Raw genomic sequence first — 14,181 nt, forward strand, 5'->3', positions numbered from 1 at the left:
CAATTTAAATGTTTAAGTTCTTGTTAAAAATATTGCAAGTGTATTTTATAAGCTCACAAACATTGACTACAACAAAAGAAATCTAACTAGATATTTAATTTATATAAAATCGGTTAAGATAAATAATATACTAGAAGGAAATACAAGTTTTAAAGTAAATAAATAATATAAAATGAGATATTTTAGGAAAGAAAATAGAAAGTAACATAGCATGGGCCGACATCACCTTTCCTATTCCTTTCAAGCGGCCAGCATGGGTGTCGCCGAAATTTCAAGATTCCATAAGTCAATTCGATTTATATGAATAAAATTCATTACTGAATTTTATTTATTATTTTATGAAAAATAAATTGCATTATTAACTAAAAAGTACGTAATTAAAAAGAAAGCAAAATAGGTGCCAAGTTGTTTTTTCACTTACAAATACCGAATCGATTTGGATTCGTAAATGTCTAACTAAACCGAATTCAGTTTAGTTCGGTTTAAATTAAAAACTGAATTAAAAGCGAATATTATTTCTGCCTAGATTTGCTTTCTACTTTTGTTCGCAACATTAGTTTGATTATCATGTAATCAAATGAGTTGACACTTGACAGTTGAACTCACTTGGATTGAGTCATTAAAAAACTTACGAGTATAAACTCAAGTTACATATATAGTTATTCTGTCAAATTCGATTAAACCGAACAAACCAAAAATTGAAAATTCGGTTCCATATCTATGGTTAAAAATATGGTTCAATTTCAAATCTTTTCGACTTTCATTCATTTTTTCGCACCCTTAATTCATTTGTTTTGAGTTTTTTGATAAATTAAAAAACCAAATAATGAAATAATAATTTCCGAACACCTAAGGATGGAAACAAGCCCAAGTCGCTCGCGAACTTTTCGAAATTGGATCGATAAAAAAGCTCAAAACAAGTTGAGCTTTTTCGAGCTCGAGTTAGAGCCAAGCCGAGCTTAATCACAAACAAAGCTCGTTTAGTCAAGTCAGAGCTCGGTCTTGTATGAGAAGCTTGTTTAGGCTCATCGAGCCTTGTGTATTTTAAGTTTTTACCTTTTTCTTACTTTTATGTATTAATTTTACACTGTACAACTAAGCTTGAGCCGAAGTTTGACTTGTTTAAGATACTAGGCTTGTTTAAAATGTATATAAGCTAACTATTAACTATTGAATAATAAATGAGTCAAGCTTTAGCTTTAGAAAAAAAAAATCTCAATATGAAACAGAAATGAACCTAAGCCTTCTCGTTTTGGCTAGACCTGACTCATTAACACATGTATGTAGGGATGTGAGCGGACCGGACCGAACCGGAGATGACCTTATCTGTGTTCGTCCATTAAGCTTTTGTCGGATAAACGGATGGATGAACGCTCTAACTAACCAAAATTCATGTACTTTGATCAATGAATTGAGTTTGTCCGTGTCTGTTTGTATCTATTCGTTAGCATTGTAAACGGACACTAATATACAGTAATGGACAAATGAAAACTAACGTCCACTAATGAACTTTAATGATCAAAACAACTCTAAAGAACAAATAAACATATATGGTTACATATTAATTCAAAAAGAATAATCATAAATCCACACAAATTCACCCACAAATTCAGAAATACAACACATGAAATCCAAAACAAAAAAAATAAGAAAATATTAAATACTACACATTCTCGGACGGATGGACGATACTGAACGTTTCTCTGCTCGTATTCGTCCGTTAAGCTAACCAAACAAGTTAATGTCCGACTCATTTATTAAACATATGAATAGAAACGAACTTTTAGCTAAACGAATCACCAACAAGAAAACAAATCATAAAAAATACCAACGGCCCAGATCTTCTTCAGATCCCCCTATAAATATTCCCACTCACCATCTTCTTCCTCATCATAAAACCATTTGATCACAATTCAATTCCTCTCTAAATTAACAAATTAGCATTTAAAATAATGCTTCTTAGAAGCTCATCAAACCCGGCACTCAATTCATGGCTGCAACACCAACAAAACCCAATATTATTACCCTCACCCGAACCCGACTTCATCCGCTACAAATCATCACACGACTCGCCTAAAATGATATCCAGAGCCTCATCAGAGAGTGGCTTAACCACTCTTTCTTCGCTCTCCAAACAACGTAGAATATCCAACTCCAACTCACTGAGTTGTTGTACAAGTATGTTTACTTCTGTGGCAGTAGAGGAGGATGTGGAGGCCGAGGAGAAGGAGAGTGAGTTGTTGTTTTCGAGTTCTGGGTTGGACCCAGGTGTGATGGATGGTGGTGGTGGTGGTGGTAATGGTAGTGATGATACTGATTTGTATTATCAGAGTATGATTGAAATGGATCCTAGTAACTCCTTGGTTCTGGTGAATTATGCCAACTTTTTGAAAGAGGTATTGTATAATATTCAACCTGTATATAATTTTTATATTTTATTCAAGTGTAATATTATTTTCTGACTAGATTAGTGGTGCAAACCAGCCTAGAGAGCCCGAGGTTGACTCGTTTTAACTTACTAGAGTTCGATCTAGGCTTCTGAGTCGTTTTTTAAATTTTGAGATTGGCTCGCTTATTTTTATAAACTAATTAATCTGAATACATTTAATATTATTTTTATATTCTTTTGAGAAAAACCTTGATGAGTGGCTTGAGCTTGGCTGTGTAGTGTGAAACTAATACGTAGAATAATACGTAGAAGTTCAAAATAGTTAAAGCTTGAATATAAATTAGGCTTGTTAAGGCTCTACAAGCTTAAATGATCTTCATTACAAGGCTCGAGATCTGGCTTGATAACTAAATGAGCTTTATTTGACGCTTGGTTTAGGCCGGGCTTGATAAAGATCGGCTTGTTTTAAGCTTGTTATTGATCCAATCTCGAGTAGCTTGTGAATGGCTCGGCTCATTTGCACCCCTGGACCAGATCTAGATAGCATAGCTGATTTCCCAGCAATTGGTTAATTGTTTTGTTCGGTTAATTGTATTATTTATACGATATAATTTCTGGTTTATTAGTACTAGATCCAGATACATAATATTTTTGTATTTTTGTTAGGGTATTAAATTGCTAGCTCGGTCCGATTATGTTTTAGTTTTCAACTGATCCGTCGGTTATTAGGGTATTTAAAGTTTAAACTATAGGTTCATTGTTGGGTTCGGTTAAATCGGTTATTTAAGAGTGCTGATTAATGGTTTCATTTTTGAAACAGGTGCGAGGCGATGCTATGAAAGCTGAAGAGTATTGCAGCCGAGCAATACTGGCTAACCCTAACGACGGAACTGCTTTATCAATGTATGCGGATTTGATCTGGGAGACGCAAAAGGATGCATCGCGTGCACGCAGTTACTTTGATCAAGCGGTTAAAGTGTCCCCGGACGATTGGTAAGATAAACATTTTCATAGTAATCATTAAATTCATAAATTTTAATTGTTTGAGTTTAACAAAATTTTATATTAATGATGATACAGTTACATTATGGCTTCTTATGCTCGGTTTTTGTGGGACGCTGAAGAAGACGATGACGAAGAGGAAGAGCAAGTTTCGGATTTGAATCAAGCGACAACGAGTTTTTCGCTACAGTTTCCGGTTGCTCCAATGGCTGCAGCATCATGGGGTTGAAGTATGAAGTTGAATAAGATTATGATGTTTATAATGAAAGATGTTAACTGGTTAACATTTATCACACAATTAATTGGACCATTTAGTGTTGAAAATTAAGAAGGTGCTCCAATTAATTGTTTGTTTGAACAACTTTTGCTTTGGATTGTAGTGTAAAAATAATATCTAGTGAGCATGTAGTTGTTTGGAGTTTTTGTGAATAAAATATCTTGCAAGTATGTGGTGCACATGGAAGTAGAGGTGCACAAATCGGTTTTTTTGAAAAAACCGGTTCGGTTATTAACCGGACCGGTTTTTTTTATCCAGAAAAAAACCGGTTCGGTTAATAACCGGACCGGTTATTAACCGGTTTTTGTCAATGAAAACTCAAACCGGCCAAACCGGTTTGGACCGGTTTAGAAACCGGTTAGAACCGGTTATTAAACCGGTTTTTTTACAACCGGTTTTTAATAACCGGTCTAACCGGTTAACCGGTTTTTTTTTTTTTTTTTTTTTTTTTTTTTTTTTTTGCTTTTTGCTTTAGGGTTTAGGGTTTAGGGTTTCGTTGTTAGCATTCTTTGCTTGGAAGATTAAAAACACATAACTTTCATTTATAGCTTTTACATTAAAAATACAAACATTAAATCGTTATCGCATATTCGTAACTCAAAAATACAAACATTAAAGAATGCTTAGACACGATTACATTAACAAGTTGATGTTTGTTACTCATTTTCTTCGCTACCCGATCCCGAGCTATTCCTTAGGTAATCGTCGTACGCGGTATGAAATAAACGACTACGAATTAAGAGTGGTATACTCGAGTATGAAATAAACGACTACGAAAGAAGAGCGTTTGGAGTTGTATAATCGCGTATGAAATAAACGTTTAGAGCGTTTGGAGTTGTATAATCAAGTGTGATCTAACCAATACCCAACCTAAACTATATATAGATGTTTGTGGGGGTAAAATGGTAAAAAAACAAAAAAAAAACGGCTAAAAAACGGTCAAAAAAAAAAAAAAAAACGGCTATAAAGCCGTTTGGTAACGTTCGAAAACCGGTTTAACCGGTTAACCGGTTATTAAAAAACCGGTTAACCGGTTTTTTTTATAACGGTAATAAACCGGTTATTTTAAAAACCGGTTAACCGGTTTTTTAATAACCGGTTATTAAAAAAACCGGTTATAAAACCGGTTTTGGCTCCAAAACGTATAACCGATACGTAAACCGGTTACGTAAACCGGTCAAACCGGTTTTTAAAAAAACCGGTTTTTAAAAAACCGGTTTCCGGTTGAACCGGCCAAACCGGTTCCGTAACCGGTTTTTTTGAACACCTCTACATGGAAGTAGTTAAGTGAGTGGGACATTATGCAATAATGGTGCCTACTTTTTTTTCATTGTTATTGTAAGAAAAATATCTGATGATGCTTATAAGTTTTTAATTTTTCATCAAAAAGATTTTTGGGATTTGTTGTTAGAGCTAAAACACAATCTAAATTAACAATTTTACTAGTAAATAGATTGATGTTAAACCTAAATATACAATTAGAAAAATATCTGATGATGCTTATTAGTTTTTAATTTTTCATCAAATAGATTTTTAGGATTTGTTGTTAGAGCTAAAACACAATTTAAATTAACAATTTTACTAGTAAATAGATTGACGTTAAATCTAAATATACAATTAGGGGAAACACGCATGTGTGGATCTTACAGGAGTGTCTCCTCTTGTTGGGCTCAGGGACCGTGGGTTTGTTGTGGGTCAGGCTGCGTTGAAGGCTGAATCGGGCAAAGTTGTTAAACACGAGAAAGCTTGTTTAGATAATCAACATGTCTTTCTACCATTTGCCTTTGATACATTTGGTTTTCTGGCTCCAGAGGCTGTGAAATTTTTGAGTAGGGTTCAGCGCGTCGTACACGGAACCTCTTCAGCTTCTAGGTCCCAAAGCTTCGTTTTTAGCAGGATTGGCTTTGCTGTTCAAAAGGGGGTTGCGGCGCAGCTTGTTGCCCGTTTGCCTGCCACTTTATTGTAATCGTTTTATAGTAAATTATATAAAACTTCGATTGTGATGGATTCAGAAAGTTATATTTATATAAATTATTGAATTCTTTTAACTCGGTTACAACTACGGTGTCAATCAAGTGTAGCTCACAACTCACATGTAATTAACTCGGTAACAACCGTGGCTCACAGCTCATATGCAATTAACTCGGTAAAAACTCACCTGTTATTCAAATTTAATTGATTTGACTTGTATAAACATTCTAGTTGGGTTTAAGCTCAAGGCAGCTTGCTCATTGGCTTACTAAACCTTTTATTTCAGTACTTACATAATTTGGAACTAATGTTAACTTGTTTTTTGAGATTTATAAGATAAAATTTAAAATCATCAAAAGTAAAAGAAAACAAGTTAACTTATCAAGCATGGAATGAACTTGAGTTGAAAACGAGCTCAACTTTTATCTCGGATTGAAGACTACGAGACAAGCTAACATGGCTCAAGTTTTTTATGAGCCCGAGCACAAGTTGATAATGGCTTGGGTTAGCCCGACCCTTGAAAATAATCCTAATTACAACTTTAATATAACTCGTTTACAATATGTTTAGCCATCATATTACAGCTTACCAATTCGTTTTGACCCGTCAAATTGTGTTAACCTGTTAGACGAACCGGTTATACAAGTCGTGTTTGGATCACAAGACTTTAATCATGTTCGGATTAAGGTTGATTTTGTATACGAATAAATGTATTTCCATTGTCTAGGTTCATCGATTTTGACTGGTCTAACATGCTAATAACCATAAGGTATATATGGTGAGATGATCAACCCGTAGGACCTTAATCTAGTACAACCATTGAATACAAATATACAATTGCATATACCTTTATGTGTTTACTTGTATAACAAAACATTGAATGGTCTCCCATTTTTGTAATGAGGATACATGCTAAGAATACATTAATGTTTTGGCAACTGTCAATGACATTGACATATTGAAAATAGAAGTGTGTGATTATTACATGAGGATTAAGACATGCTAGATGTGTTTAAAAGCTTGAAAAGGACCCTTAAAATTGTCACCTAAAGTTTAATTAGTGACCATATAATTATGGTAGACAACATTCCGGTTCATTTTCTACCATATCTATATAATTACATTAAAAATTACTACACTATTACTTATCTTTTCAATTAAATAATATCTTTTTATGCATTTATCATTATATTTTCTCTCCCTTAAACACAAAATCACTTTCTGAAAATATTAAAAATTTTATACGGGATAAACAGTACAAACTTATATTTAACTTTCACATATAACATTTTCTCTCTCTTCTACTCACAATCACACATAACCATAACATATAATTTACAAAACTCACTCACGTACATAAAGAGAAGGCTGAGGATGCTCTAATTAGTTAAGTACTCTTGTAGTCAGTGCTGTAAAATTCGCTAGTTGATAGCGATTAATCAGGATTAATCAGATCATACTTTAATACAATTTTCAGTTATATATATATACACACACATTTTTATACGTAATTTTCAGTTTTACATATTCACATATACATCTTGGCGGGGAAAACAGCCGGAATCTCATTGAAAACTGATGAATTTGGTTGGAATCTCGTTGGAAACCTCCGATTTTGGCCAGTATCTCACTAGAAAATGTTGACTAAGTCCGATTAATCGCGATTTTGGCCGGATTTGACCATTGACCGATTATTTGGTCGACTAGCTCAAAATTAATCAATGAAGTATTGGGGACTAGCGATTAATCGGGAATTAATCGATGCCTAGTTGGAATTTTTGCAACACTACTTGTAGTTAAGGTGCATTTGAAAGTAATCCCAGCGTGTTTTTTGCATTTCCTACTCGATTTCATCATCTATTATTGATTGTTCTTCGTGGATCTTGCTTTAATCATCGTTTATCCATTAGATCTAGGTGTTTCCGCCATCTATAGTTGTTAGATCCGACTATACTTGTATGGTGACATACATTGCTTCTTTGACCAACTCCAATGAATTGAGATTGGTAGCTTTTGGTTTGTTCTTGTAAGTAAAATATCTAATAAGCATGTAGTTGTTTGGAGTATTTTTGTGAATGAAACATCTAGTGTGTATGTGGTGTTTATGGTATTGAGTGGGCCATTGCAAATAATGTTACATATTTTAGTTATGCTTAATTGCATCCAAAAGATATTCCTAAACTGTTAGTTGAGTCGTTTATGATGAAAACATAGTCAAGTCTACTCGTTTATAAATAAACATGTGGTGTATTTGACGTCAAGCGAGACTTTGAAACTAACATTACTTATTTTCTTTATTGCCGCTTTTGTTAAAAAATATAAAAGAATTAATGATAGTTATTCACATCCAAAAGATACTCGCAATTTGTTATTTGGCTTATTTGAAGATAAAACATAATCTAAGTTTGGAATGGATATTGGTAAGCCTAATCTCAAACCAAATTGTAAAATTATGTAATCTGTCTAATTATTACTCGTCAAATATCAGGTATACACTCATGTATCAAGTATACTCATTGGTTTGTTAATAAGTACCAGTTAGGAATTTCAAATACATTCTTTTTACAATTTTAATTATTAAATATATTTGTATTATTCATAGAATTAAATATAAAAGCTAAATGTTTACAGGCATTGCTCCGGTTAATGAGTTTGCTTTAGCTAATCAAGTCGGATATTACCTAACATCAAATCCGTCAACATAGGAGGAACCCCTCTTCTATAAAAGTCCAAGATTCGACACTACCGTTACCAATCCCGGATATCTCAGGTTAGCCTATTAGGTTTGGGTTCATTTGTTTTCGTTAACCAATCCCTTGGATTTAAGAGAGTGGTCCAGCCAATGTATCTCCTTGTCATGCCTTTAAACAAAGCATGTCTCAGTCCATCATAAAGTTATGTCATATTCGTTTACTATTGCCACAAAAATTAATGAATTTTTAGCATGGAATTGTAATTGCAACAAGGACTAAATTTAGTTCCTAGGTCCTTGATCATCTCACCATATACATCATTATCGTGCATGCTAGAGGTTTTAATTTCAACCGCTAATCGACTTGAGTTGTTTTTATTTTTAAATGAACTAAAATACCCAATCAGAACAATCCTTCGGATGTGAATAAGCTTCTTCCATTCTTTTTATAACAAAAACATCAACGAAAATAAGCAATAGTATTAGCAACGCCCGACTTAATTACTTGTTATTACTATCATATCATATTATCATTCATCTGGGGACTATGGTATTTAATTTTGTCCCTAGTCATCAACATAACACTAAAGATTTTCAAGTTATTTTAAAAGAAAACTTAATAATAAATTGGCCTCACATGTATAGGTTCGATACAAAAATTTAATTAGTTGATCAAGTTAGGGAAATTTAAAGGCCGATTAGTGATTTACTAACACGAATTAAAGTAGCAAACAAAATATAAAAAAAGGTGAATTTGCATGGGCTATTGGGCTGTTTTGGTGTTTTAAGTGGGCCAATCTCATCTCACACGACCCGCATAATGAACAGTCTTGGGCTGGAAGTCATGGGCTGATTTGAGCTCCTTTCGTCCAGCCGGAAGAGAACCACACAACTCATAATTATGTTAAACAACAATAAAACTGATTTATCATGTACTATTATTAACTATTTATAAAAATATAATGAGTATAACTTAAAAACCATCTAACCTTATCATAACTCATAATTATGTTAAACGTGTCTATGTAACAAATGTTAACTATTATATTATATCTAACCATAAATAAAATATTAACTCAGTGACTGGTTGTCGAGGTACACACTTCAATCAATCGTTCATGATTGCGACTACTCACACAACAATTTCTGATATTTTTAAAGTGCCACCAAAATATTTAGGTCTATGTATGTAATGAGTGCGTTTGGATGGAAGCAAATATGAATCTACGTGGGTGGTTGTTGCTTTTTTGAAGTGCTAAGTTATGCAAAATCCGACTTAGAAGTATTTACAAGCCAACGATGAGTTGTGTTTTTTTGTTTCATGTTAGATTATATAGATATTTCAGTGCAATAGCAAATAATCGTGAATAACATGAATCACGTTTGTTCTAATTGTTGGCATTCAGTCCTTTTGTTAGTAATAACATTAGTTTTAATATATGTTGTGTTTAGAGCCGTCCAAACCGCTCGTCGCTCGCTCGAAAATTGCTCGGAAAATGCTCGCTTGTCTTTTCGCTTGATTGTAAACGAGCCTCTCTGCTTGGTTCGGTTAGTCAACGAGCAAAGGTCAGCTCTATTCGGTTCGAATCGAATATTTTTAATTTATTTTATATATAATTATATATGAACAAATATGTACATATAGAGACAAAACACATAAACATAAGCTTACAATTATTTTGACCCCTTTAAAATTTTCCTATTCCGTCAATTTTATAGTTTTATTTGTTCGCTTCATGTTTTTAGAATACTATAAGTTTGTTTACATGATCATTATATCTCACTTTAAACTTATTTTTTTATAAAAATTTACAATCTATTACACGTTTGTCTAAAAAAATACTAATTTTATATATAAAATTATATAATTTACAATCTATTACACGTTTGTCTAAAAAAATGCTAATTTTTTTATATATAAAATTTTATAATTTACAACCTTCAAACTTGTTTCTTATTGAAAATTTTAAAATCAATCAGTCAATCAATCATGCCCAGTAAAATCCCACCGACAGCAAAGCAATAAGTAGGGTCTGGGGAGGGTGGGATGTAGGGGCACCGTACCTCTATCCAAAGGAATAAAGAGGTGGCTTCCAGAGAGACCATCGGCTCTAAGTACATGTGTATGAAGCAAAATAAAGGAAATCAAAGTTTGACAGTTATATAAAAACTACTACTAATTATAATAATATTAATAATAAGATCACAGTTTAACAGCTATATAAAAGCTAATAATAATAATAATAATAATAATAATAATAATAATAATAATAATAATAATAATAATAATAATAATATATGTAAGGGAAATACCATTATAGTATGTGACCTAAATAAGTTAAGTCTAAGCCCTAAGGTATCCAATTCTCTCTAAAAATCCTTAACTTTAATTCTACTTCTCCACGAATTCCTATCCTCAACCATGTCCTCGGAGAGGTTTAGGTCTATCAAATCAAGCCTAATCCTCTCATCCCAAGTCAATTTCGGTCGTCCTCTACCCCTCCTCCCCTCTATAGTAATGTTTTCTACGGATCTAACAGGATTCGTCGTCTGTCTTCTCTTTACATGTCCAAACCATCTCAATCTTCACTCTCTTATCTTGTCTGCTATGTTCGCCACCCCTAATCTCCCGCGAAACACAACGTTTCTTATTCGGTCTAGCCTTGTGTGCCCACACATCCAACGTAGCATTCTCATTTCTGCTACCTCCATCTTCCGCACTTGTGCCTTCTTGATGGCCCAACAATCTGTTCCATATAGCATTGCAGGTCTAACTGCCACCCTATAGAATTTTCCCTTTAGTTTAGTCGGGAAACTCTTGTCGCACAATATACCTGTGGCTGCTTTCCATCTACACCATCCTACCTGAACTCGGTGGGTCACATCACTGTCTAATTCCCCATCGCTCTGTACAAATGATCCTAAATACTTGAACTTCGTTACCTGCGGGACCACCTGCCCTTCAATTGTGATCTGTGCGTCTTCATTGTCGTTTATCCCACCAAAATCATAGTGGAGGTACTCCGTCTTAGATCGGCTAATCTTTAAACCTTTTGTCTCTAAGGTTGTTCGCCACTCCTCAAGCCTCATGTTTAGATCTTGTTTTTTCTCAGCAAGTAACACAATATCGTCTGCGAAAATCATGTACCACGGGAGAGTCCCCTGAATCGACTTTGACAACTCATCCAAGACTACTGCAAAAAGAAACGGGCTCAACGCTGACCCCTGGTGAAGACCTACCTCTACAGGAAAGAAATCAGTATCCCCCACTGGCGCACGGACACTTGTTTCACTCCTGTTATACATATCCATAATTATCTCTATGTATTTCCTGGGCACTCTTCTACCCTCTAAGCACTCCCAGAGCACCTGTCGTGGCACACTGTCGTAGGCCTTTTCTAGGTCAATAAACACCATATGTAGATCACGCTTCTTCTCCCTATACTTTTCCATTAATCTTCTTATAAGGTGTATTGTCTCTGTGGTGGAACGCCCCGGCATGAAGCCAAATTGGTTGACCGTAACCTGAGTTTCTCGTCTAAGTCTAACCTCAATCACTCTTTCCCATAGCTTCATAGTATGACTTAGTAGTTTGATTCCTCGGTAGTTACCACAACATTGGGCGTCTCCTTTGTTCTTATAGATAGGAACTACAACGCTGTTCCTCCACTGGTCTGGCATCTTACCTGATTTGAGAATACTATTGAACAGAGTAGTTAACCACATGACTCCTTCCTCCCCCAGACACTTCCACACCTCGATGGGTATGTTGTCTGGGCCAACCGCCTTAGACCTTCCCATCCTCCTAAGTGCATCCTTCACCTCTTCTCGTGTGATCCGTCGGCAGTAGCAGTTATTCGATTGTTGTCGTTGAAAGTTTGTGTTGTCATGTTCTTCTTGGTAAGCTCTCCCATTGTTAAAAAGATTGTGGAAGTAGGTTTGCCATCTTAGCTTGATGTCCTGCTCCTTGACCAGTACATGTCCATCTGTATCCTTTATGAACTTCACCGGTCCTAGATCTTGCCTTCTACGCTCCCTGGCTTTGGCAATCTTAAACATAGCATGTTCCCCCTCTTTTGTTTCTAGACTTTCATACATCCGTTTAAAGGCCGCCTTCTTTGCTTCCGCCACTGCCTTCTTCGCCTCTATCTTGGCCGTTTTGTAGTTGTCCCTCAATTCCACTCGCTCCTCCTCATTCGTGCACCTCATTAACTCCCTAAAACATCCTTGTTTGTCCCTTATCTTGTCTTGCACTGCGTCATTCCACCACCAAGACTCCTTATGCCCACTTGTCTTTCCTGTTGTGACCCCGAGAGTCTCCTTTGCTACTTGGATGATCTTTGTCTCCATAGCTTCCCATATATGAGTTGAGTCCCCATTTAGTCGAGCCCGCGTATGCAGTAAGAGTTTATCCTTAAACAGTAGGAGATTTTCGTCCTTCAAATTTCCCCATCGAATTCTCGGTGTACCTTTCTTCTCTCGAACAGTCAGCTTATTTCTGAAGGCTATATCTGTCACTAGTAGTCGATGTTGAGTCACAACTGCCTCCCCAGGTATGACTTTGCAGTCCTTCCACCAACGTCGGTCTCCTTGCCTCATCAAAAGGTAGTCAATTTGCGTGTCGCATCCGCCACTGCTAAAAGTGATTAAATGAGAATCTTGTTTCCTAAAATAAGAATTTATAATACCTAGGTCATGTGCCACCACAAACTCTAGAAGATCTGTTCCAGTCTCATTCCTATCACTAAAACCGAAACCCCCATGTACGGCTTGAAAACCATCGTTAGCCTTACCAATGTGTCCATTAAAATCACCTCCTATGCAAATCCTCTCCCCCCTAGGTATGCCCCCTACCACTACGTCTAGGCAATCCCAAAATTCTCTCTTTTCCTGATCCCCTAGGCCTACATGAGGCGCGTAGGCGGAGACTACTGCCACTACTTCCTCTCCTAGTACTAATTTCAACACCATAATCCTGTCATTATGTCTTATCACCTCCACCACACTAATGTGTATTTCCTTAGCCACTAGAAACCCCACTCAATTCCTAGCTCCATCAGACCCCGAGTACCACAACTTATACCCATTACACTCAGCCCCTCTATGTCCTTTCCACTTAGTCTCCTGGAGGCATGCTATCTGAACCCTACGTCTTTTAAGCACATCTACCAATTCTAGCAACTTACCATTTAATGTTCCTACATTCCAAGAAGCCAAACGCAATATACGCTCCCTATCTTTACTCTTTCCTACACCCCTCGTTTCAGGACATGGTCTCAAGTAATAGTCATGGTTCCTACGCTCTATGGTTGCAACTAATCACACAAACACAAGCAATAGAACACCAAATCAATAATAATAATAATAATAGTAACAAAAACTAATAATAATAATAATAATAATAATAATAATAATAATAATAGTGTGTAGCAATAACAATAATAGTCAAGAGATCTTAAAATGAAAATAAACTCCAAAGATCCGGATCACGTATGTTCTAATGATAATAATAATAATAATACTAATAATAATAATAATGGTGAGAAAGGAACGAGTATACCGTGAAGATGATGAAGGCAGATACAGCTCAACGGCAGCCAGGTTACAAGAAGCTCGCTCTTTTGCTTCAGCGTCGTGACGGCAGCTTGTGTTAATGCGGAATAAGAAGAGCAGCCAGCAGCTTGCGAAAGGCCGGCAGCGTGAGAACAGTGTGTTGAATAAGCAGAGCAGCCAGCAGCGTCGCGTGGTAAAAATAGAAAATGATGCAGCGGTGAACGTAAGTGCAGCAGATACCTACAGTGGTTGGCGGCGGAGCTCCGGCTGGAACCAACGGCTGTGCTATTCGCCCGG

General features: G+C 35.7%; 1 protein-coding gene across 1 annotated transcript; it reads left to right on the forward strand.

Annotated features, from left to right (window-relative positions):
* The first annotated feature begins 2,040 nt into the window (after positions 1-2,040).
* On the forward strand, positions 2,041-3,829 carry LOC143599683 (uncharacterized). Its single transcript, XM_077077586.1, has 3 exons — positions 2,041-2,396; positions 3,210-3,382; positions 3,470-3,829. The coding sequence occupies exons 1-3, from the start codon at positions 2,079-2,081 to the stop codon at positions 3,618-3,620; spliced, it is 642 nt and encodes a 213-aa protein (XP_076933701.1). The 5' UTR covers positions 2,041-2,078; the 3' UTR covers positions 3,621-3,829.
* Positions 3,830-14,181: the final 10,352 nt, after the last annotated feature.

The sequence above is a fragment of the Bidens hawaiensis genome, unplaced genomic scaffold (assembly GCF_021521415.1).
Source record: "Bidens hawaiensis isolate Kalapana, Puna unplaced genomic scaffold, B.hawaiensis_p1.1 tig00052512_1, whole genome shotgun sequence".
Lineage (NCBI taxonomy): Eukaryota > Viridiplantae > Streptophyta > Magnoliopsida > Asterales > Asteraceae > Bidens > Bidens hawaiensis.